This window comes from Rattus rattus, chromosome 2 (assembly GCF_011064425.1).
Source record: "Rattus rattus isolate New Zealand chromosome 2, Rrattus_CSIRO_v1, whole genome shotgun sequence".
Lineage (NCBI taxonomy): Eukaryota > Metazoa > Chordata > Mammalia > Rodentia > Muridae > Rattus > Rattus rattus.
This window is the reverse complement of record NC_046155.1, coordinates 198,809,654-198,834,381: the sequence shown is the minus strand read 5'-3', so window position 1 is coordinate 198,834,381 and position 24,728 is coordinate 198,809,654. Positions and strand designations below refer to the sequence as shown.

Here is a 24,728-nt window from a genome sequence, read left to right as displayed (position 1 = left end):
ACTGCTCTTGCAGAAGACCCAGGCTCAGTTCCCAGCACCCACATGGAAGCTTACAACCACCTTTAACTCCAGTCCCAGGAAATCTGATGTCCTCTTCTGGTGTTCATGGGCACTGAACATATATGGTGCATACACATACATGTAGGCAAAACATATGATTAAAAAAATGAAGAAAAAAGAATGTAGAGTTTATTCCCAATTCTCCTCCCACATTGATATCCTGAATGTAACAAGTAAATAAAGGAATAATATATAATTTAAAATATTCTTTTTAAAAAGTAGAGAAAAGGGGTTGGGGATTTAGCTCAGCAGTAGAGCGCTTGCCTAGGAAGCGCAAAGGCCCTCAGGGCACGGTCCCCAGCTCAAAAAAAAAAAGAACCAAAAAAAAAAAAAAAAAGTAGAAAAAAAACAGGCTTGGGGAAGAGAACTCACCGTGACAAGAAGTGATCTTGTCTTAAAAATGGAAAAAGGAAGGGAGAGAGAATTTTCCTACACAGTTGGACAAAGGCAGTGTTGCTTTGTGGTGTTTAGCCTTGCATGTGCCAGATGAGAACCCCTCACTGAGCTCCCCGCAGCCCATCCTCAGCCATTTGAAAGAGGATAGAGGGAATGGGACTTCGCCCAGAGAAAGGCAGTGGAAAGAAAGAGTAATGAAACCAGATGGTAAGGTTCTGAAGCCAGGAGAGGCAGCTGCAAGGATTGGAGTTTTTATTAATTGAAGACTGAGTGTTGATGACGGACTTGTATTTTAAGAGATAGGGCTCAAATCCATTCATTGTCTGAATCCCCCCCACTCCCCATTACCTACCTCTCTGCCATGTGATGGTAGAGGGGTCAATGTTGAGGCGGGTGAACTTCCTCACTTCCTCTTCTGTCAGAGCGGTGGGATCAGTCTTATGTATCCCCAGTTTCTAGTAATTGGGGAGACATGCCATAAGAACAGGAAAGAACAGGAAGACAGACCTGAACAAAATTATCTCCATAACTAGGGGAGGTCCTGAAAACACAAATCTGTGACTTAAGTGAAATTATGTTAGCAAATGCCTTCTGCAAGCAGAAGACAGCGGGGATCTGTGAATGCCCTAAAACCCCATCTGAAAATGGGGTCCAGTCAGGAGCAAGCAATGAACATGTGGGCCTGGTGCCATGCAGCTCGTGTTACCAATTGGTGGCCCTGCATACTAAGCTCAGAGGTGCTAAACCCTCTGTCACCCAGAAAAATGTTATCCACCAGCCTTTTCATATGTGGATAACAAGTGAAGTGGTATATTCGGTTATACTTAGGAATACATTCTACTTGGAAAAAATGAATTAAAAAATTAAGCTGGGGTTGGCGATGCAGTCATGCAATCCCAGCCCTTGGGAGGCAGAGGCAGGAGGATCAAGGCTACATGAAATCCCTCCAACCAACCAACAAACAAACAAACAAGACACAAAGATTTAATCAATTAAATTCTGTAAAGAAAATATTCTAAGAAGTACTTAGAATATATTTAATATATTTAATATACTTAGAATATATGTACTTAGAATACATATATTAATATGTATATTTTAATATTTACAACCAATGGTTATAAATTATACCATAAAGATGGTTCCTCCCCCACCCCAGTTATCTTTTGAAAAGAAATAATGAAATAGGGCAGAAGCAGTGAATAGCACCAGAAAGCACAGGGGAAGAATTAAGATAAAATGGCCTTTTCAACTTAGGGTGGTATCAATTGCCCAGGAAGGAAAATAAAAGCAAGCAAGCAAACAAAAAAACCCCAAGAGAAATGGCGACCCAAAGCTGTCTCATCTTTCTTTAGAGCAGTGGGTCTCAACCTCCCGAATGCTGCAACTCTTTAACACTTTTCCTCATGCTGTGGTGACGCCCCCATCGTAAAATCATTTTTGTTGCTGCTTCGTGACTATAATTCTGCTACTGTTATGAACTGTAATGTAAGCATCTGAGATACAGGATACCTGATACATGACTCCCAAAGGGGTCAAGACCCACAGATTGAAAACCTCTGCTTTAGAACTTTTACAAACAGGAAAACGTTTGTGTTCAGAGGGAGACGGAAGGCTACGTAAGAACAGACGTGTCGGTTAACAAGGGTGCTTGTAGACTGTTAGCAAAGCAGCCTTCCCACCTCACGTCAGGAAACGAAGCCCTAAGAAAGTGGACTCTTTGGGGTGGGAGTATGGGAATGTGGATTAGCTGGCAAAGGTACTTGTTGCCAAATCCAACAACTCAAGTTCAAGGCCTGGAGGAAGGAGATACTTGACTTCTGTAAGCTGTCCTCTGACCTCTACACATACACACAAAATAAGTAAAACAAAACATAAACAACTGTTTAACCACATGATCGTAATTGCTTCCTTGGCTTTTTGGTGTAGGGACTTATCTACAGATCTCACCGTGATAGTCTGAGTTAATAATACACAGAGGTTCTCAACCTGTGGGTCCTGACCCTGTGTCGGGGAGGATCACATATCAGATATCCTGCATAGCCAATATTTACATTGTGATTCACGACAGTAGCAAAGTTACAAAGTAGCAAATGAGTTAATTTTATAGTTGGGAGTCACAACAGGAGGAACTATAAAGAGTTGTGGTATTAGGATGGTTGAGAACCAGTTAGAGTTTAATATCCAAAGGAGTATATGAAAATCCAGATCAAGTCAGGTTTCTAGAATGTTCTCTTCTTAAAAACAATAAAATAAAAGCACTATTAAGTGGAACCTTACCTTCAGCCGAGAAAGTTGAATTTCTGAAAATTTTCTGACACCATTCACTAAGGGAACCAGTCGATTGTACAGAGCCTAAGGGGGGAAAAACCCATCCACCAGAGCTTTAGGCTCAGCCATGAACTTGGATAACTGCACATGTTCTTTACATATAAATGGATCATTCATTACATTTATAACCAAATCGGCTCTATTAGTATATAAGGCTAATATAAACAGCCTAGACTTAAATTCTGTCATTTTAATAAATCTTAGTGGGAATGATTCACGATACAACCACTTCGTGCAAGTCTATTTGATCTGTGGCCTTACAACCTATCAAATAGTTATCTGAAATCTGTATGAAAGATAAATATTGGGATTGTAATAGAAAAAGTCAGGCCCTTTATTGCAGATCATCAGGAAGTACCTCTCTCATCTATGACCGATGCCTGTAAAGAATTAATAACCTAGAATCCTGTCACTTTCGTGTGAGCTGGCTCCTGGATATCATGCAGTGAAGCTGGCTCATGTTTGCTGACTGTGAGTTCACTATTACAGATGTCCAGCCATTTAATGCCACAGCTCTTGCATAGCATGCACAAATCTCTGGGTTCAAGTTCCCCTACTGGAAGCCCCAACTGCTTCCCAAACAAACAAACAAACAAACAAACCCAAGTTCAATTTCCTTTAGAATGGACCTATGTATCTATGACCACAGTAAAACCAAACACTTGTGCCACTGATCTTTGAGACTGAAAAGACTCATCTGGAATAATGTCTTAGTCGGTACATCACAGTTCTTCCATTGCTCTGCGACAATCATAAGTCTGAGAATCTGATTAAAGTGTAGCTGTCCTCCTCTGGAAGTCAGGATATGGGTAAAATTCAGCAAATTTTTAATACAATTTTAGAGAGCAGATGGGCTCTAAGAATCTCTCACAGAGTCCAGGGTAATATCCTCAGATGGCTAACAAGGGCCCCTCCTTACCTTGTCTGTCTGAGTGCTCTCATGGAAAATTCTCGTGTCGATGGCCGCAGCCAGTAAGTTATTAGCGGCAGTGATGGCGTGGATGTCCCCAGTCAGGTGAAGGTTGAACTAGAAATCAAATGTCACATCTTTCGACTTGTATCATATAGCCAGGGACATTTTAAATGAATAAAACAGTACACTAATTATCTGTCTGTACCATGAGCTGAGACAAGATGGCCTACATCAGAAAATCAAGGTCAAGGCCTCCAACTTGACAATAAAGAACTCAAGAGGAGTTCTTCTATTCTCTGCTTAAAGATGACACATTCCGATGGGCCTAAAACTTCCTTTCTCATGATTTCTTCATTTCAGTTATTTATTTGTATTTGGGGAACTGTGCTATAACAAATAACATGTGGGAAGGAAACAAGGCTTAAACAGTAAAAATGGAATAAGAGCAAACACAACTGAACTCTAGCTTCGTGTTAACACACAATTACTGTTTATAGAATTGACATGCCCCATCATTTGGAGGCTTTAAGTTTTAAAATGAACTCTTTCAAGTTTTACTTATTAACATGGGTATATAATGTATAGATGGTGGAGGGAGGGGAGTGAGCATGTCAAAGCATGCATGCGGTGGTCAGAGGACAACTTTGTAGAATTGGTTTTGTCCTTTTACCTTTACTTGGGTTCTGGGCTCGGCTGGCCTGTGCAGTTAGCTGACGAGCCAACTTACTGGCCTTCTGTAAACCCTCGAGGAAGTTATGGGTTTCACATCGTTAACCTCCAAATCTGAGGTCCAAAGCTCTCCAAACTTTGTACCACTTTTAAACATCCACGCTAGGCCACAAGTAGAAAATCCCACCCATGTTTTCATGATCGAAGTCATTAATAATGTCACACAAAATGCAGTGCGACCCTATTACTCTCCCAAGATTCTTTTAATGGCTGAGTATGACACTTCAAATCAAACATAACCTCGTGATTATCAATAGAAGTTTGGTTCCTCTGTCTCAGCTTACCGAGTCTGTCTGTCCTGGCTCTACTTTCTGGTCATGTTCAGATGTTCTGAAGAGGCAAAGCTCTTTTTTATCTCAGGGCTTTCCTTACAGAGTTTCCCCGGCCGGGAACGCCTTCCCTCAAATACCTTCAATCCACCTAGAGCTCCTTGTGACATTTCTCCATACAACTTTTTATGAGTCTCTGCTGCCTGTGGATGGCACCTGGTTTGTCCAACACCCACCACATGGGAGGCACTGTGGACACAGAGATGGAGCAGACACACAGTTTGTCCCAGCTTCAAGGGACAAACCGCCTCCCTCTATGTGTGGAAGGGCAGTTACCCCTACACTGAGCCATGGAGTTGAAGACTCATGCGGAGGTACACCATTATTGTGTCCATATTTGTGCTAAACCTCAAACTGTTCCCCTGGCCTGTTCCTCGTTCTTCATCCTGATTAGGCCCCCAGGCCTTGGATTCTCCTACCTTGTGAAGGGGATGAGGGGATTTTGGAGTGAAGCATAATCTCAGGCAGGGTAGTGAGAACCAGGAAGGGCAGAGAATCCCATGCATGGGAGAGTCTTCTAGTCAAGAAGAATCAGGGAGCCAGTACAGCTCAACGGTATGAGGCATGCTTAGCGCTCACAGGACCCTGCAGCATAGCCGCCATGCATAAGAGAAAACAGGTCAGGCACTTCCAAGGAGCTACAAAGCAGGAGCCAAGACCTGTCATGACCCCTCAGGCCAGGTCTGAGAAGTGACAGGTGGGATGGACAGGCTCTTGCTCAGACCAGAGTTGTAGGGAGAGCTCAGGACTGACCCGTGATGCTGATGCAAAGGGCACAGCTGAGGGAAACAAGGCCTGGTCAGGCACGGGAGGCCAGGGAGATGAAGAAAGAGCTCTTGGAGAAATAAGAATCAACACCATCCACTCTACTGCCCACTTCCTCTGAGATGATTTTCTTCTGGCCTCGCTGGTAGAGCAAATCATTCATGTCTTTCTAAATTTGGCAGTCTAAGGGATGACTGATGGGGACCCAGGACAACACTGTCTTATCTAAGATGGCCTTGAGTCCACAGAAGCCTGGGGATATGGAATTGTTTTAGAATTTAGAAAGGCAGAATGATTTGATATGTGTGTGCACAAACACACACACACACACAAACACACACACACGCACACACACACACACACACACACACACACACACACACACAAATCCAGGGACCAGGTTAGCACCTATTTGCTGCAGGAAAATATATGCATATGAATGGAACACGAGTATTCACACCAAATGGCACACACATATTCGTACGTAGCCACCAGTGTCAGGTGTCCAGGTGGGTATTTCATGGCCTTACCTCCTCCATGGGAATGACCTGAGCATATCCACCACCTGCAGCTCCTCCTAGAGAACACAGCAAGTACAGTGAAGTGAGTCCCCATGTTCAGTTGCAGGACAGACACAGACCTAAGGATGCTACTTGCACTCAACAATGAGGCCTACTAAGGTCCAGAGATTCTGTCCAACCAAAACAGAAATAAAACAAAACTAGGGCACTCTATCCAGTGATGCCATTTTAGGTCTTCTATTTCTTTGTTTACAAAGAAAGGTTAAGACCTGTGCTTGCTGAGGCAGACCTCCAATCACAGCTAGCAGGGAAGCTTCGAGGAGCATCATGGATTCAAGACCTACTGGGCAACAGAGTGAGTACCAGGATAGTGTGGACAACTTAGCAAGAAGTCTGCTTTTAAAACTGTGAATAAAGGGCTGGGATATAGCTGAGTGGTAGAGTATTAGCCTAGTATGCATGAAGTCCTAGATAGCAAATGTCAGTGCTATTAAAAAAAATGTGAAAAAAATGTGTGAAGGGGCTGGAGAGATGGCTAGGGGTTAAGACATGCACTGCTCTTCCAGAGGTCCTGAATTTGATTCTCAGCACCTCCTCCAGCTGACTCACAACCAGCTGTAAGTCCAGCTTCAGGAAGCTAGAATACCTCTGGCCCTATGAGCACCTGCACTTATCCCTAACCCTCGCCCCCAATTAACAACAACAACAAACCCAGAAGGAAAAGGCTCGGTGTGGGGTGCATATGATCCCAACAGTTGGGAGACAGAGGCAGGCAGATCTGTGAGTTTGAGCCTAGGCTGGTCTACAAAGCGAGTCCAGGACAGCCAGAGCTGTGTGACACAGCAAAAACAACCCAAACCAAAACAAAAAAAAAATGTTTATACTTCAGAATACTTATATGTTTGCTATAAACCATACATGAAATAAAGCAGACTACCTGCTAGGCTTGGTCGAGCACTCAGGACCCAGAATCAGAAGGATGTACTACAAACCGCAAGCCATCCTGGTCTGCACAGTGAGACCATACCCCAAGTTGCTGAGTTCAGTCCTCAGGAAGAGAACAACCGAACCACAACAAAACCAAAAAATACTTACCCATGAATACCTTAGACAAAAAGTGTATTAATAATTCTACCGAAGACACTTGTTTTTCACAAGCAGATGTCATTTTATAATGCGCCCTGTTCTTTCCTGTTATCCTGAGTCTCATAATAGCCAGATGTGTCTGGTACTAGAGGCCTTTTACACTTACAGATGTGGTTCACAGACTTTAAGACTGGCTGTCAACCCTGCAGAGACATAGCCATGGGTAAAACCACTGCCTCTTTGCACTAAGTCTCACCTGCAGTCGGCTCCATAAGGCATGGCCCACCAGGAGGAAGCAGCACTTTTAATAGCTTAGGAGTTACTAATATTTGTATCAGCAATATAAATAAAATACAGTTAAAGACCACAAACTGCCAAGAACACGCGGTAATTGCCACAGCGAGGGCCGAGGAGTGACTTGATAAATCAGCCGAGGGAGCACAAAGAAGGGGAAGATGCCAGACATCAGTTTAGCTAAGCCAGGGAGAAATTTCCTCACAGCTCTGTGCGCAGCCAATTGCTTAGTCTCCAGAGCTCCTTGGCCTCACACAACAACTCCCACAGGCTGCAGCTAGGGGCCTGACCCGAAGAGCTCATATGAGTACAGGAAGAGGCCTTTCATGGAGGCTGGGATGATAAAACATTGATAAGACGGGCAGTGTTTCAAGTTGCTTGGCGAAGGAGGTGGGGTGATAGAAGGCGCTGCTGGAGGCAGGAGGCCTGAGTGACCAAGCCAAGGGACCAGCTTCCTGAGTGGGTGGGCGGGGACTCCATGGAAGATGCCCTGACCTTGCAGAAACCTCTTACAGAGATTCAACACAGGGCATGACTGCTATGTCCTCAGTGTTCAGGGGCTGTAGAGGTATGAATGTACAGCCAGCTCTTTTGCAAAGCATTTGACTCCATCTTTATTCTTTACGTTGAATCTGAATTTTTATCACCCTCCCATCGCCCCCTAATTTTTCTTTGAGAAATAGCTTAGTTGTGAAGGAAAGTACCTTTCACTCCAAAAGTGGGTCCCTGGGAAGGCTGTCTCAGACAGGCGAAGGAGTTGACGTTCAGGTGAGCAGTTAGCGCCTGCACTAGTCCGATGGTGACTGTGCTCTTCCCTTCTCCGAGTGGGGTGGGTGTGATCCTAATTTTGGGGAGGGGGAGAGGGATGAATTTAACTATCTTTCTAAGACAACCTTAGTAAATAAAGCCAAACTAAGATTTCAAATCTAAATTCGATCTTATAGGCAGTGAGCAACATTCTCCCAACATATTTGCTACCATGGTTTCTTGGATTGTTCCCAGGTGGAACACACAGGCCACATTTGAGCTGATGCCTCAGGTATAAAAAAATGAAAGACAATGCAACCAAAAGGAATGTTACTAGGTTAACGGTGTTGATGAGGCTCATTTTAGGGAGTGACACACAGCTAGTCATTAAAAAAGTTGGAACCAGGATTGGGGATTTAGCTCAGTGGTAGCGCGCTTGCCTAGGAAGCGCAAGGCCCGGGGTTCTGACCCCAGCTCCGAAAAAAAAGAACCAAAAAAAAAAAAAAAAAGTTGGAACCAGGGCTGGAGAGATGGCTCAGCAGTTAAGGATCACTGGCCGCTCTTAAGGAGCACTGGCCGCTCTTCCAGAGGTCCTGAGTTCAATTCCCAGCAACCACATGGTGGCTCACAACCATCTGTAATAGGATCTGATGCCCTCTTCTGGTGTGTCTGAAGACAGCAACAATGTATTCTTAAGATAAATAAATCTTAAAAAAAAAAAAAAAAGTTGGAACCAGCAGCTTGACCTGATGTTGCTATGTGAGTGAGACAGGGACAGATTCTCCAGATTAGAAGGGATCCCAAAGTCCCCATCTGCCCACAGCTTCTGCTCAGGCCATAATATTTAACAGGCAGACATAAGCTCATTACCACTAACAGGTGACATTTCTAGGCACGGAATTCTTTTTTTTTTTTTTTTTTTTTTTGGAGCTGGGGACCAAACCCAGGGCCTTGCGCTTCCTAGGCAAGAGCTCTACCACTGGGCTAAATCCCCAACCCCTCAGAATTCTTTTTTAAATTTATTTATTCTTTTATGTATATGAGTGCACTGTCACTGTCTTCACACACACCAGAAGAGGGCATCAGATCCTACTACAGATGGTTGTGAGCCAACATGTGCTTGCTGGGAATTGAACTCAGGACCTCAGGAAGAGTGGCCAGTGCTCTTAACTGCTGAGCCATCTCTCCAGCCCTTAGCCACAGATTTTATAGTTAAATCTCTTGTTCCTAAGGAGACATCGAATCTCTGTAACTGCCTACTCAGAATAGACACATATTCAGCACAAAATCATGAACTTCCTTACCACTCTGAGTTTTATTATTGTTATTGCTTAATTAAATTATGTGCTTTGCTAAATTTTGTAGAGGACAATGTTGTGTTTCAATTGCTGCTTTTTGCGATATGTCATTCCCAAGCACAGTCCACAGCGCCGTTCTGCAGCACACTTCAACCATCATTAAAATTCTTTAAATTTCTCCTCAGTGCCAACAACCTCATTTTTTATGAGTTAAACGGTGTGAGCCAGGGTGTCTAGGAAACTTAGCCACAGCGAACCTAACGACAGAGTTTTCCCACCTACAAAACCTGGTGCTGCTGTCAAAGGAGGAAGGCGTGCCTTTGGGTCCATCTTTATCCCCAGCCACTCAGAACACCCCTGTGTCACAATCAGTCACTCTTACAGTAAATATTTACTCAGTACTCTCTTGAGTCAGGGACTGGGCCAGACCTTGGAACACAAAGACGATCATGTCAGACTCTGTGTCTCCTCCCAGGACTTCTAACTGATGGGAGCTAGAGATAACCCAGTGATTATAGCAACTGTGATAAACACCAAGTTGGGGAAATGGGGCAGGCACCGTATTAAGAGCATGCACGATGGGGCTTCACTTGCTTTGGAACATCAAGGGAAGCTTCCTCCAGACCTGACATGTAAGCTGGGACATGACCACCAGAAAAGTATTACCTAGCCGAAAGGCACAGTGAGCTGAAGACAAGGCACTGCTCTCTATGCCCTCATCTGCCTTAGTGGGTTTTCCTACAGATGGAAATTGTGGCTATAGTCAACAGTTCAGAGGACCGAAGGGGCAAGCAAGATCACCCTGGGGAGAGCAAGCTCAGCAAGAACAAAGGTAAGGCTAGAGACACTGGGTGAGTTTTCCTTTAGGAAACAGGCGGAAGAGACCAAAAGAAGTCAGACAGAAACATGGAGAAGGAAACAGGTCACGACATAGCTCAGAAGGAGGCAAGAAAGACAGAATACACTGGAGAGATAAAGAGCCACCCAGGACTGAAGAAAGATAAGGACAAAGAAGTGCTGGTGAACTTAGCGAGGAGGCGGCCGCTGCTAACCACTACCTAGCAGAGAGGTTGGATGAACCAATTATGTACTACTTGAAGAACTAAGCCGGAAATGCCCAGGTCACAGGAAGAGGGCTTATCAGGCCCCCCTGCTACTGTCTAAATAGCACAGCATTGAGTGGAGTCAAAGTGAAAACTGCAACACAAGACCCCGAGCCGACCTCATACTTCTGTAGACACAATAGTAGTAAGAGTGGCAAGGAGCACGCAGAGCCACCATCTTGCAGTAGGTGCGCATGCACCTAAAGATGCTGCAAGGGATAAGCACTGTGCTTTATGTCACATGGGGGATTCCATTTCTCTCCCAAGGGTATGCTGGCAGAGCTGAAGGAGACAAGCCCAGCGATGACCTCAAGCTTCAGCCATCTATCCAATTCTTAATTGGAAACACAGGACTACTCAGCTTACTGCCAACGAATACAATACAGGAAAAGCACAAAGTAGGAAGTATTTATTGGAAGCAATAAAAGGAGGGCTACAATACAATCCTATTTTGCTCTATCTCTGTATTTGATATCAAAACTGGGTTTAATTCTTTCCCCATATCCTTAGCTCAGAGCGCAAAGCATCAAGTCTCAAAAGGAATAACTCCAAGCTAAGTTTTCTTTTCTGCCTCCGCGAAGCTATTTTCTTTTTTTTAAATGGGAATGAGAGTGTGAGTTTTTCTCAATGGCTCCAAACTCCTGTGGCCAGACTGAATCTACATTTATCACGTGATTCTTTTTTTATGACCTTTCAGATGACATTATAATAAGAATTCTGACATGTCCATTGCTAAGGGGAAGAAAAGTGGCCACACTTCCTGCATTGCTGTCTCTTGTCCAGGGCACCAGTGAACAACAAAAATCACCTGACATTACCATGAAGCCTTTTCTTATATTTTTGGTTGCGAGCCTAGCCTTTAAAGGCTGAGCCATCTCTCCAGCCTAAACCTTTTCTTATGATAAGCACTGCTCACTGTGAATGACCAAGTTGTCCGGTGGCAACGGGAAAGAAGTTTATTTGAAAGTCAAAGGGATTTCTTATGCAGAGACAGGAGGTAAAGATTTGAGGCACATTTAAAAACATGAATTTTGTCAAACAATATCAAACAGGGCACCACTAGCCCTGTATTGCCTGGCCATGAACTCAAAAGTTACATGCACAAACATGTAAAAAATATAAATCACTCACCCCAGGTACCTTTATGATTTGGAAGGTTTTTAAAGGCCTTTACTATCTGACAATAAATGTGACAGTCCATTTGCTTGTGATTCCCATTACAGCTGACTGAGGGGAAGAGTTCAAAGGCTCTGTTGGTACTAGTTTCTCCTAATGACCCATGTCCTTTTCTGCCATTAGTACAACTTAAAACAAAACAAAACAAAGCCTCACAGATGTTCACATGGCTACTTAAGGGAGAAAGGGAAACTCTTACAAAGTCAGCACAGTTATTTCTAAATTGCAACACACGGGCAGAAGCACTAAAGAAATTTAAATCAGGTATTTGGCACTCTAAAAGGAAAACAAGACTTAGGCGATGGATCTTTTTTCCCTCCAGTGAGAAATTCAGTCTATATTCACAGAGCAGCTTGGACTTTTAAAAACTACTCTGTCCGATGAATTCACAGAAATTCTAGAATCTTCTACAGGGCCCAAGGCACACTCAAAAGGCCAGGAGCTATAACCCACGTTAAGTCCTTACACAAAATTCCTTTTCACTAGTGTAACTGGGAAAATACGTAAAACTCAAGAGCCCCTGAGAATCTAAGAATCTTCTGGCATATTTCCCTGGGCAATTCCCAATAATTTTAGTTTTGTCAGGCAAAACAAATACAGTCACATGTAGCTGTAAACAGCATGCTATGTGTAGCTGATGAGAGACGATTTCCAGAAGATGAAAACCTACAGTCTGAAGAACAGCTTAAAAAGGGTGTATGTGATAATCTGCTCTGTGTTTGAGTTATCAACTACTAAAAAAAATAAAACCTTCACTCTTTCAGATACCCCAGTGTAGCCTCTTCTAACCCACATTTACACTTCCTTCAAATGTATGGCAATTTAGGTTTTTTGAAAAATTCCCTGGATATCTAAATTTTCTAAAGCGTGGGAGAATGTTTACGTTATAGGGTTTGGAGAAAAGGGCAGGACACAAACAATATTTATAGCTCGGTCCTTAAGTATAAACAGGGTGGGTACAAAGGTAAAATCGCGGGAGGAAACAGAAAAGAAAACTACTTCTGAGTTATTTCCTCTGACTCTCCTTTATGCTGCATTTTACGCAATAAGCCAATATTATTTTCAGAATAAAAAGAGACTTTTAAAAAGGGGGAAATAGTTTTTCTCTAAACTGAGGGGTTATTTATATTTTTTTTAAAAAAAGCAGCAGTGCATGTAATAGTTGATAATCACTTTCCTCTGGCTTTTCATCTGACTTGAAGTAAAAGGGGGAGAAGGGTGACTTTTATGTTAAATTTAGTTTTTATTTTTTAGATTATAACTGTGTCTGATGTCAGTCAACGAGCTGCCCAAACTATGTAACACATCGGCATTGTAAATACATTGTATTTAAAGGAGAAGTAATTCACTGAGACTCACTATGCAGCTGTGGCTGGCCTGGGACTCACTGTGTGGGGCAGGCTGGCCTTAAGCTTCCACTCTATCGCATCTGTCTCCCAAGTGCTAGGACTAACGGCGCGCCCCACACCTGGCTCCTGAATGTTTATTCTTAGAGAATACAATGTAGATTTCTGCCAGGGATGCTTTGAGCTCAACATTATCATTTCACTGCTTGCTTTTTGCTTTCTTGTATGGTTTTTCAATAGAGGAGAAAGGAAGACCACTTTACTTGTGGCTTAGTTTCAGAAAAAGAACAATTGCTCTTCTGCTGCTTAATCTGCTCTTGAGGACTCAAAGTTCAGCCTTTAGTTGTATTTACAAGGTATTTACAGATAGGCTACACATAATTGTGCCAGCAAGGGGCTAGTGTGGAGCAATACTTTAATGAGTAGGGACTGAGGTGAATGTGCCGTCAGCCATGCTGGCCAGCAGTCTCTAGCACAGGGTCTGCCTTTCTTCTTTCTCTCTTTTTCCTTTGAGACAGGATTTCTCTGTGTAGCCCTGGTTGTCCTGGAACTTACTCAGAGATCTGCCTGCCTCTGTAGTCCAAGTGCTGGACTAAAGGTGCATACTACCAAGCATGGCTTAGCACAGGGCTTCTTAATGCTATTTTTGTTGTGAATTCATTCAACCAAGACCGTTTTGTGCAATCTTATGTTTAAAAGATAGGTATGCAATTCAAACATTAATAATAAATTATAAATTTAAAACTTAATTCTTTGGAATATATGTTTACTATTTAATAAAAAGAAAAGCAAATTTGCATACTATGATGGATGTGCAAATTTTTTATATGAGAATTAAACCATGGATGAATACTTAATACTACAGAACACAAAGCATGTTTAATATTTTTCAGAGTTGAAAGACACTTTGATTTAATAACCATCAATGATCAAATGCTACTTTGCATAAATGTCATACAAAAAACCTGGTAGAAGTGTATTTAGGGCCATTGTGGAAACTGAGGGAAAGTCTGGTCTAATTCTCAAAATCTAATGACTGTTCTTAAATGAAATTCAAGTTAGCAACTCACATAGCAATTTTAAAAATCAAACCCTCTAATATAATACAACCTAAAGATACACCAACTCGATACTTACAAGCTAAAATGTTGGGAAGAAAGTATTGAATATCAAAAGTCTTCTTTCCCCAGTCATTCGACCAGCATATTTCTATCAGAACATTAAATTCTGTATACATAGCTAAAAGTGTGAGTGTGAGCTCATATGTTTCAGGAATTTTAATTGGTGTCGTGTGGTGTGATGGTGTGCCCAGCACAGATGTCGCACATTCAAGACACATGATGAGTAAGGGTATACACTGCCAAGGACATGTCAGGTATATTATGTGCTTTGTGCTGAATTAATTTCTAATGGCTATGCATTCAAAAATCCTTTACTTTTGTCCTTTTTTAAAAAATTACATTTGGAGACATGACTCCAGACTTAAGATGTAGCATGTGGCCAGAGGCCAGGCCTTAATGGTTTAACTCCCACGTAGGGAACTTGATAACGATATCATCATAGCTTTTGTTTAAGACATGTCAACTCTGTTCTTAGCTCAAGGCAGGGCCATGTCCAGATCTGGGCTTTATTTCTAAACTAGACAAGCCCCAGATGGAGAATATCGCCGCCACTTCATGGAAAAAAAAATGCCTCATGAATCTTCCTTTATTATCAGATGACACATTTCTCCTGAGATCCTTGGATCTTATCCTAAAGGTTCTGGAGATTAAACCCAAGGCCTCACACATGCTAGGCCAGGGCTCTATAACTGTGGGACAACTCCTGTCCCCCATCTTCTGAACTGAACCATGGTGAGAAAGCTCAGTGAAACCCGCCAAGACTACCGAAATCCCAGAGAAGGGAGGCAAATCCATGTATTAAGCAGATACATTTTAAAAAGGGTGCATGTGCTTCTTTAGGGAGACCATCTACTTCAGTGGTCATTTTTAGCATATAAGTAGCAACTTGGTATATCTTTAGGTTGCATTATGTTAAGAGTGATTTTTAAAATTGTTATTTGAGTTGCTAATGAGTTTCACTTAAAAACAGTCATTAGATTTTGGGGAATCACAATAGAATTCCCATCAATTTCTGAAATGGTCCTAAATATGCTTCTGCCTCTTTTTTTTTTTTTACATGACATTTATGCAAAGTGGCATTTGACCATTGACGAACATATACACTGCAGGTACACATCTCCTTTCCCAGCTCTAGGATGCTCTGAAATATCTAAGTGTCCAAACATGTGCTTGCTCATTGCAAGCTTGCATCAAGCATGCTTGCCTAAAACAACTTTGAGTAGAAGACGCTCCAAACTGAGATGCAGGAGCAAGGCATGACTCTGTCCTTCCTGCCACTTCTCTCGGTGGTAGGGTCTACAGGGTACCTGAGGGTAGGACCAACATCTCTATGCCCAGCTGTAAGAATATAAGGGTTGGGCTCTCAGGGTAGAAAGGAACCTGGGGGATGCAAACTCTGGCAGCCTGAGCCGCCTCACTTAATCAGCAGACAATGAGGGGCTACACCAAATTATTTGGAAAAAGGAAATCTGTATGGACCAAGTACAGACTTCTTTGTCCTTACTCCCTAAACAAGATAGTATAATAAATATTTGCATAGCCCTTACACTGTATTAACTCCTGGAAGCAATCTAGTGATGGCTTAGTGTTTATAATAGGTTATACGTAAATTATATACAAACACTACAACATTTTATGGGAGGGATGTGAACTTTAGACTTCCTTGCTTCTAGCCACCTGGAACTAATCCCCTGGCAGAGGGTAAAGGTTGATTACAACTTATTTCCCCTCTGGAGAATCCAGAAGATTCTGGAGAATATTCCAACAGGGGCAAAGACACAGATATGGAATCCAAGGTTATTAATTTTAGCAGTTTACAGTGACCCCAAACTTGGAAACAGTGGAAATGTGTATCATTCCAATTGCGGAGCATCCTTGTCACGTTCTCAGGCCATCTTCCTGTTTCAATCTACTAGAAGAGTGGTTTGTAACCTCACTAAAGCTGCGGCCCTTTAACACTGTTCCTCATGTTGTGGGGACCCCCAATCATAAAATTACTTTTGTGGCTACTTCATAACTCTAATTTTCCTACTGTTATGAATGTACTTTAAATATCTGTTTTCTAATAGTCTTAGGTGACCCCATGAAGGGGTTGTTTGACTCCCAAAGGGGCCTTGACACCCAGGTTGAGAATGGGTGTACTAGAAGAATTAGTGACACTCTTTACTAGTAATTGCGAGCCGTCATTAATACGTGTTCTCCATTGGAAACAATGGAGCTCAGAGGCAATGGAAAGATATGTCACATGCATTTGGGAACCTCAGATGTAAACACTTGGATGTCTGTCATGGGGCTCTGAGAAGAGCAATGTGCATGAGCTCACTGCTAGAAGTGAGCCATGGAACACATATGGTATGACATCATTTGAGGAAGGGCCTATCAGTGTGAACACTATCCTGACCTGAGAAACAATTGTGATATTTTATTCTCTTGTTTATTTTCAGTAATTTTTTTTAAAAAGAAGATTGCATTATTTTTATAACTGCCTTAGTTTGCTTTCTATTGCTATGATAAAACCCCACGACCTAAAGCAATTTGGGGAGGAAGGGATTACTTCATCTTACAGCTCTCAGGCACACCCCATCACCGAGGAAGCAGGGCAGGAACTCAAGCAGGAACCGCAAAACAGGAAGTGAACCAAAGACCATGGAGAAATGCTGCTTACTGGTTTTCCACCATCTTGTTACACGGTCTAGGATTCCGTGGCTCAGAGTTGGTACCCCTTACAGTAGGCTAGACCCTTCCACAGCAATCATTCATCCAGAAAATGCCCCACTGCCTACAGGCCAGTGTGATGGGGGCATTTTCTCAATTGAGGATTCCCTCTTCCCAGATGACCCTAGCTTGTGTCAAGTTGACAAAAACAAACAAACAAAACCCCAAAAAAACGAACATCCCCCCCACAGAACCCCCAAACCAACAAAACCAACCAACAACACCCCCCAGAACCAACCAACCAACCAACCAACTCAACCAGGACAACCAACAACATGAAAACAAAAAGTAATCACACGGATAACTATGTTAATCTAAATTAACTAGGAGTCAAGTCTGCAGCTAAGAAATGTCTCTGCCTGATAAATGGATTTTGTGACTCAAGCCTCACCATTATCTATCTATCTATCTATCTATCTATCTATCTATCTATCTATCTATCTAAATATCATCCATCCATCCATCCACCTATCCAACCATCTATCCACCCATCCATCCATCCATCCATCCATCCATCCATCCATCCATCCACCCACTCATCCATCCATCCATCCATCCATCCATCCATCCATCCATCCACCCACCCACCCACCCACCCATTTATCCACCTACCTATCATTTGTGACAGTCAATGGCAAGACTAGATGTGTGTAGAGGTTTCTAATGTCAGAATAGGTCAAATTTTTGACTGAGTAGTTCAGCTAGCAAATATGTTTTTAAAAAACAGAAAAGAAAACAACAAAACCCTCCCCTTTTCATAAAGAGTACCAATTTGCTTTTCATGTAATAGTCAATACAACTGAAAATGGCCCAACCTTAGTTTGAAACATAATGAGGTTTTGTAGGTCCACGTAGGACAATGAACTACCAAGGACATTACCAAGAGAAGGTACATTTCACAAAATATCTTAAATTGAAGGTAGAGTACAAAACGACATGTTCCTCAAGCCCTTACTCAGTTCAAAATAATGTGCTTCTAATTGTTATTTTAATCATGGAAAATGGAATTTAAATGCTTAGGACAGCTGGTTCTGGTCACACATGCCTGTAATCCTAGCACTTAAGAGTTAGAGGCAGGGGGATGAAGAATTCAAGGGCATCCCAGGCTACTTAATATGACTTGGTGTGAGGGGGAATGAACCCCAGGTAGTAATACTGAATAAAGTAGAAGAACAAAGCACCAGGGGCTGAGAGGGTAGCTCTGTGTTACAGCACTTGCTTGGCATACAGGAAGTCCTAACTGTACTCTCCAGCACCATCAAAAGAAGCCACCCACTCCTGTTTTGGCTGGTGATGCAGTTCAGTGGTAGACACCTTGCCTGTTGCGTGCCAGACTCTGGGTGTGAGCCCCAGCATCACAAGTTAAAAAGTAACTTTAAAAGTAAAACAGCAAAATTAACAGCTTGTTACTCTATGCACAATACAGAGGTCAATTCGCTCAGCCATGGGTGTTGAGGAGACTTATCTCACAGCCCATGGAGGCTTGTCAATCGAGACGAAAAAGGACAAGGTCAAAACTGAGAGTGCAATATACTTAATTAAGGGATATATATGGACAGAGTTAAAATGGAAGACAGTTCTAGAAACATGTCTTCTCAGTAGAGTCAATGTGAAGTCTTACCCAGCAACCAAGACGTATTTTCCATCTGTTTGATCCTTTAACCTCTCCAGCAGGGACAAGCGGACTTTGGCCTTGCTCTTGCCGTAGATTTCAATTTCATCTGCAAGCAATCCTATCTCCTTGGCAAGGACATCCACAGCTTTTGGAGTCTGTCCTCGTGAGATCTCAATATCACTGGAGGGAGAGAAAAGAAGCGTGACGGAGGCAGTTGCCTCAGCTTAGGTGGTCGGTGCTCGAGGGAAAAGCATCCGCACACCCCGCCAACCATTAAATCAACCCAATTGCTTTGTGGTCCCTTTTCCCAGGCAGAATTAAACACAACTGCTAACAATTAAGATGCATGAGAAAGTGACTTTCCCCCCTTTTCTTTGTGAGATATTATTACAAAAACACCAAGACCCTAGAACGGCGTCAGGCACAGAGTTAACGCCCATGTCAGAGGCCAATTGTGTTCTTCATGCTGTGGCTATGGCAAACTCATTACGGGACACGGTTCTGTGAGGGAGGGGAGGATAGAATGGCTACTTCGAGATGCTTTCTCACCCGGCTAGCCAAAGTATCTCTTGGCTGTTCAGAGATATGGAAATGCTATTTTGTTTCATCTCCATCCAGACTTTCTCTCTTTCCCATTTCCAGTCCAAAAATAATATTGCAGAGTATTTTATTAATTATGTAATGGCCCGTGGAAGGATGCAGTACCCGAAACTCAATCTCAGACTGAAAAAAAGTCAGGACCTTCATTTGGAGGATGACTGGGCATCAGACTTGACTGAGGTGAGCACACGGTTGTTGTTATTACAGGGGCTCTCAGCACCCATATGTGTACAGTGGACCACCCAGAGAACACTGCTGTGGCCAACATGCCCAGAGATCTCTATGATTTGGGGCCAGACTGTTCTTTTATCCCACTACACACCTGCCTGAGTGGGAGAACTGAAGACACACTTATTCCTAGAGCCTTGAGCATTGCATGAGAGAGGACAATGACCCTGGGACACACAACAATCTTTGAAGATGGCAGGAAACCACCCCAACTGCTAAAGGCAGAAATGTTTTCTGTTGCTACTGCTGACAACATGCTCAACCCCAATACAACTCTACAATTCTCTTCAGACCAGAGGACCAGGGCAGTCTGACTTTGGGATAGGGAATAAAAGTAAACAGGCTGCATCCCTCCTGCTTGGAGGAGAAAGTGATGCTTCAGGCCAGGGTAGCCTAAACTCTGAGCTTCCTGTAGGGCACTCCCTCCCCAGGTCACCATCGTAGCTCTCTATTTCTCTTCTCACCTACCCTTAGCTTCTAGAATTTTGTTTTATCTCGTCTTGCTGGCTACAGTGTCTCAGTTAGGGTTTCTATTGCTGTGACAAAATCCCATGACCAAAGAGCAAGTTGGGAAGCAAGTTCCAGATCATAATCCATCATTGGGGAAAGTCTGGGCAGGAATCTGGAGGCAGGAGCTGATGCAGAGGCCATGGAGGGATGCTGCTTACTGGCTTGCTTCCCCTGGCTCGCTCAGCCTACGTTATAGAACCCAGGACCACCAGCCCAGGGATGGCATCACCCACCATGGGCTGGGCTCTCCCCCATTGATCACTAATTGAGAAAATGTCCTATAGCTGGATCTCATGGAGGCATTTCCTCAACTGAGGCTCTTTCCCCTCTGATGACTCTAACTTATGTCAAATTGACATGCAAAACCAGTCAGTACACTAGAGTTTTTCTCCTGTTTCTCTCAGTTGATCATTCTTGAAGAATGCTTAAATCTTAATCTTGGGGATGTTTTTCTTGTTTCTCCCTTTTATTAGCTTAGCCACAGTGACATCTATTTTGACTTTTGTTTAGTTGAGATGGGAACCTGGTTGGTTCTAAAACCTTCAGTTCTCCTGCCTCATTGTCTTGAGAGGACTGAGTTAGCCAGCGCCAAGCTGACTCCATGATAGGCTGCAAACTGGTAGTTTGGGAGACTAGGCCAAAGTTTCATTTTCCCAGAAATGAAACCCCAATCCAGGAACCCATGGTCAGTCAACCACAGCCTCAGGCAGCCAATCTGAGGACACCTTGTCATCTGGCCTGAAGCAAGAATAGGTAAATAGACCGAGTAAGCAACCCCCTGGGAAGTCTCCAGAACCTAACCAATAGTAGAGTCAGTCAGACCCCCTAGAGATAGAGCTGACCAACAAGGTAAAGAGCACACACCCCTCCCTGGAATTCCCTTAATTGGCAATAAAAGCTAGGTCTGTGAGTGCACCTGGGGTCTCCATTCCTGAATGGGGAGACCCCTGCCTGCATGCAGGTTTATTTTCCTGAATAAACATTCTTTGCTTTTGCATACTATTTGATTCTTGGACCCCAACAGTCTTATATGCTGGGATTATAGGCTCTTTTTGACTTTTTAGTGATTTATAAACTATACAGTCTGCCTTCCTTTCCTCTGTGGCTATAGAAATCACAATTGGCTAAATAAAGTATCCCTCCCTAAATAGGAGATTTTGGTACAAAATCTGATAAAAATCAATCAATCAATCAATCTATCTATCTATCTATCTATCTATCTATCTATCTATCTATCTATCTGCCTACCTCTATATCTGTGTATCTATTTGTCCGTCTGTCTGTCTATCATTATCATTATTATCGCCCTCCAAGTACACTGTATTTGGATGCATGTAAAAAACAACAAAACGAAGAAGATATTTTACAAAATTGATTGTACTGATAGGGATAAGATTAAAGAATAGCATTCCTTCTTGGATTTTGTGTTAATGCTTCAAAGCAAGCAGGTCTATGATACACAGTGTATTGTGAAAGTGAAAACAATTTCATGGATGTGCTGAAACAGTAATCAGTGACTGAACAAGGAGAAAGATGTTTCTGAAAAGGAACTGGTAGTTGGGCACAGTCACCCTTGCCTGTGGTTCTAGCACTTAGGAGGCAGAGGTAGGAGAGTTACTGTGAATTTGAGATCACCTGACCTACTTAGGAAGATTAGGCTGGCCTACATAGAAAAGACTTGTCTCTCCTCGGCTATCCCTAACCCCCCAAGTATGTAACCAAGGAAACACTCACCCGGTTACTGTAGGTTTTATCTATTTAATACTCAGTATTACCCCATCTTTGCTGGAATGGAATGACCTGGGGCCTGACATTGTACACCTGGATAAGGTTGTGTGGCCAACTCATTGGGATGAAGCAGGTCGCAATGACCCTGGTTCATATATGGCATCATTCAATTATTCTAAATCACATATTAAGGTTATATCTGTATTTCCAAATTACTCAGACAGAATTGGTAACTTAGATTCATTAAGATGCTGGTGGAAATGCCCATTCCAATCACCACAAAGTATTTTGGGACAACCCTGAAGAAAGCTGAATGCATCTTCCATGGCATATTTGGTCATTTTTCCTAACACTAGAAAAATATCTGCCTTTAGAACTAAGTTGCTCCGTATTCTGGGTGTCACTAACCTCGGTCAACACTTTCCAAATGCTGCATGACACATATTCGTCAGACATAAAGACACTGCTTTTCACATGACAAAGGAAAGAAATTGATATGTGTCCATTTAATAATAGGACACGCCACTGAGACAAAACAAAATGCGGAAAGACTATGGTGAATGTTTCACCAGGATATAATCAGGGGGGACTTGTGAAAATGACACCTCAATTTGATGATTAAAGAAAATTATCTATGACCAAAATCCAAAACTTGCGCTGGTAAGCTCAGTTACTTCATGCTCGCTTGGCCTGCAGGAAGTCCTGGACTTCATCTCTGGCACCCAAGCACTGCATAAAACCACATATGTACACACATAGAGTCCCAGTATTTGGGGTTCAGAGGCAAGGGGGTCAGGAGTTCACAGCATCCTTGGCTACAACAGTGAGTTCAAGATCAGCCCATGTTTCAGATAAAGAAAAACTCAAGCCCTGTGGCCCAGACACCGCCAGAACCTGAAGGGACCGGATCAACAGTTTTCTGCACCCAAATCCCATGGGAGAGAGAGCTAAACCTTCAGAGAGGCAGAAAATCTTGGGAAGCCAGAAGAGACTACACTCTGCCCACATTTCTGACTCCAGAGGAAAACACCAAACGCCATCTGGGACTCTGGTGCACGGGGGCTCCCGGAAAGGGCGGCGCAGGTCCTCCTGGTTGCTGCCCTCGCAGAGAGCTCATAAGCAACACCCCACGAGCAAACTTGAGCCTCGAGACAACAGGTAAGACAAACTTTTCTGCTCCAAGAGACCTGGCTGGTGAACTCAGGACATAGGCCCACAGGAACAGCTAAAGACCTGTAGACAGGAAAAACTACACGCCCGAAAGCACAACACTCTGTTCCCATAACTGGCTGAAAGAAAACAGGAAAACAGGTCTACAGCACTCCTGACACACAGGTCTATGACAGTCTAGCCACTGTCAGATAGCAGAACAAAGTAACACCAGAGATAATCTGATGGCGAGAGGCAAGCGCAGGAACCTAAGCAACAGAAACAAAGACTACATGACATCATCGGAGCCCAATTCTCCCACCAAAGCAAACACTGAATATCCAAACACACCAGAAAAGCAAGATCTAGATTTAAAATCATATTTGAACATGATGCTGGAGGACTTCAAGAAAGACATGAAGAACTCCATTAGAGAAACGCAGGAAAACATAAATAAACAAGTAGAAGCCTATAGAGAGGAATCAAAAAATCCCTGAAAGAATTCCAGGAAAAAACAATCAAACAGTTGAAGGAGTTAAAAATGGAAATAGAAGCAATGAAGAAAGAACACAAGGAAACAACCCTGGATATAGAAAACCAAAGGAAGAGACAAGGAGCCCGCAGATACAAGCATCACCAACAGAATACAAGAGATAGAAGAGAGAATCTCAGGAGCAGAAGATGCCATAGAAATCATCGACACAACTGTCAAAGATAATGTAAAATGGAAAAAGCTACTGGTCCAAAACATACAGGAAATCCAGGACTCAATGAGAAGATCAAGCCTAAGGATAATAGGTATAGAAGAGAGTGAAGACTCCCAGCGCAAAGGACCAGTAAATATCTTCAACAAAATCATAGAAGAAAACTTCCCTAACCTAAAGAAAGAGATGCCCATAAACATAAAAGAAACCTACAGAACTCTAAATAGATTGGACCAGAAACGAAACTCCTCCTGTCACATAATAGTCAAAAACAAATGCAAAATAAAGAAAGAATATTAAAAGCAAGTTAGGGAAAAGGTCAGTAACATATAAAGGCAGACCTATCCACCAGACTTAGCCAGAGACTATGAAAGCAAAAAGATCCTGGACAGATGTCATATAGACCCTAAGAGAACACAAATGCCAGCCCAGGTTACTGTATCCTGCAAACTCTCAATTAACATAGATGGAGAAACCAAGATATTCCATGACAAAACCAAATTTACACAATATCTTTCTACAAATCCAGCACTACAAAGGATAATAAATGGTAAAGCCCAAACATAAGAGGCAAAGCTACACCTAGAAAAAGCAAGAAACTAATCGCCTGGCAACAAAACAAAAAAAAGAAAAAACACAAACATAACTTCACATCCAAATATGAATATAACAGGAAGCAATAATCACTATTCCTTAATATCTCTCAACATGAATGGTCTCAACTCCCCAATAAAAAGACATAGATTAACAAACTGGATACACAATGAGGGCCCTGCATTCTGCTGCCTACAGGAAACACACCTCAGAGACAAAGACAGACACTACCTCAGAGTGAAAGGCTGGAAAACAACTTTCCAAGCAAATGGTAGGAAGAAGCAAGCAGGAGTAGTCATTCTAATATCGAATAAAATCAATTTTCAACTAAAAGTCATCAAAAAAGATAAGGAAGGACACTTCATATTCATCAAAGGAAAAATCCACCAAGATGAACTCTCAATCCTAAATATCTATGCTCCAAATACGAAGGCACCTACATACATAAAAGAAACCTTACTAAAGCTCAAAACACACATTGCACCTCACACAATAATAGTAGGAGATTTCAACACCCCACTCTCATCAATGGACGGGTCATGGAAACAGAAATTAAACAGAGACGTAGACAGACTAAGAGAAGTCATGAACCAAGTGGACTTAACAGATACTTATAGAACATTCTATCCTAAAGCAAAAGGATAAACATTCTTCTCAGCACCTCATGTTA

At 42.6% G+C, this 24,728-nt stretch overlaps 1 protein-coding gene across 1 annotated transcript in view; it reads right to left on the bottom strand.

Annotated features, from left to right (window-relative positions):
- Positions 1–24,728, bottom strand: part of Mthfd1l (methylenetetrahydrofolate dehydrogenase (NADP+ dependent) 1 like) — a 189,494-nt gene that overhangs the window by 118,774 nt on the left and 45,992 nt on the right. The window contains exons 11-16 of the mRNA XM_032894796.1: positions 18,552–18,725; positions 8,129–8,265; positions 6,054–6,100; positions 3,707–3,814; positions 2,737–2,811; positions 809–911 (exon numbers count right to left, since the gene is read on the bottom strand). Of these exons, the coding sequence (XP_032750687.1) occupies positions 809–911; positions 2,737–2,811; positions 3,707–3,814; positions 6,054–6,100; positions 8,129–8,265; positions 18,552–18,725 (644 nt within the window). The remainder of the gene's footprint in view (positions 1–808; positions 912–2,736; positions 2,812–3,706; positions 3,815–6,053; positions 6,101–8,128; positions 8,266–18,551; positions 18,726–24,728) is intronic.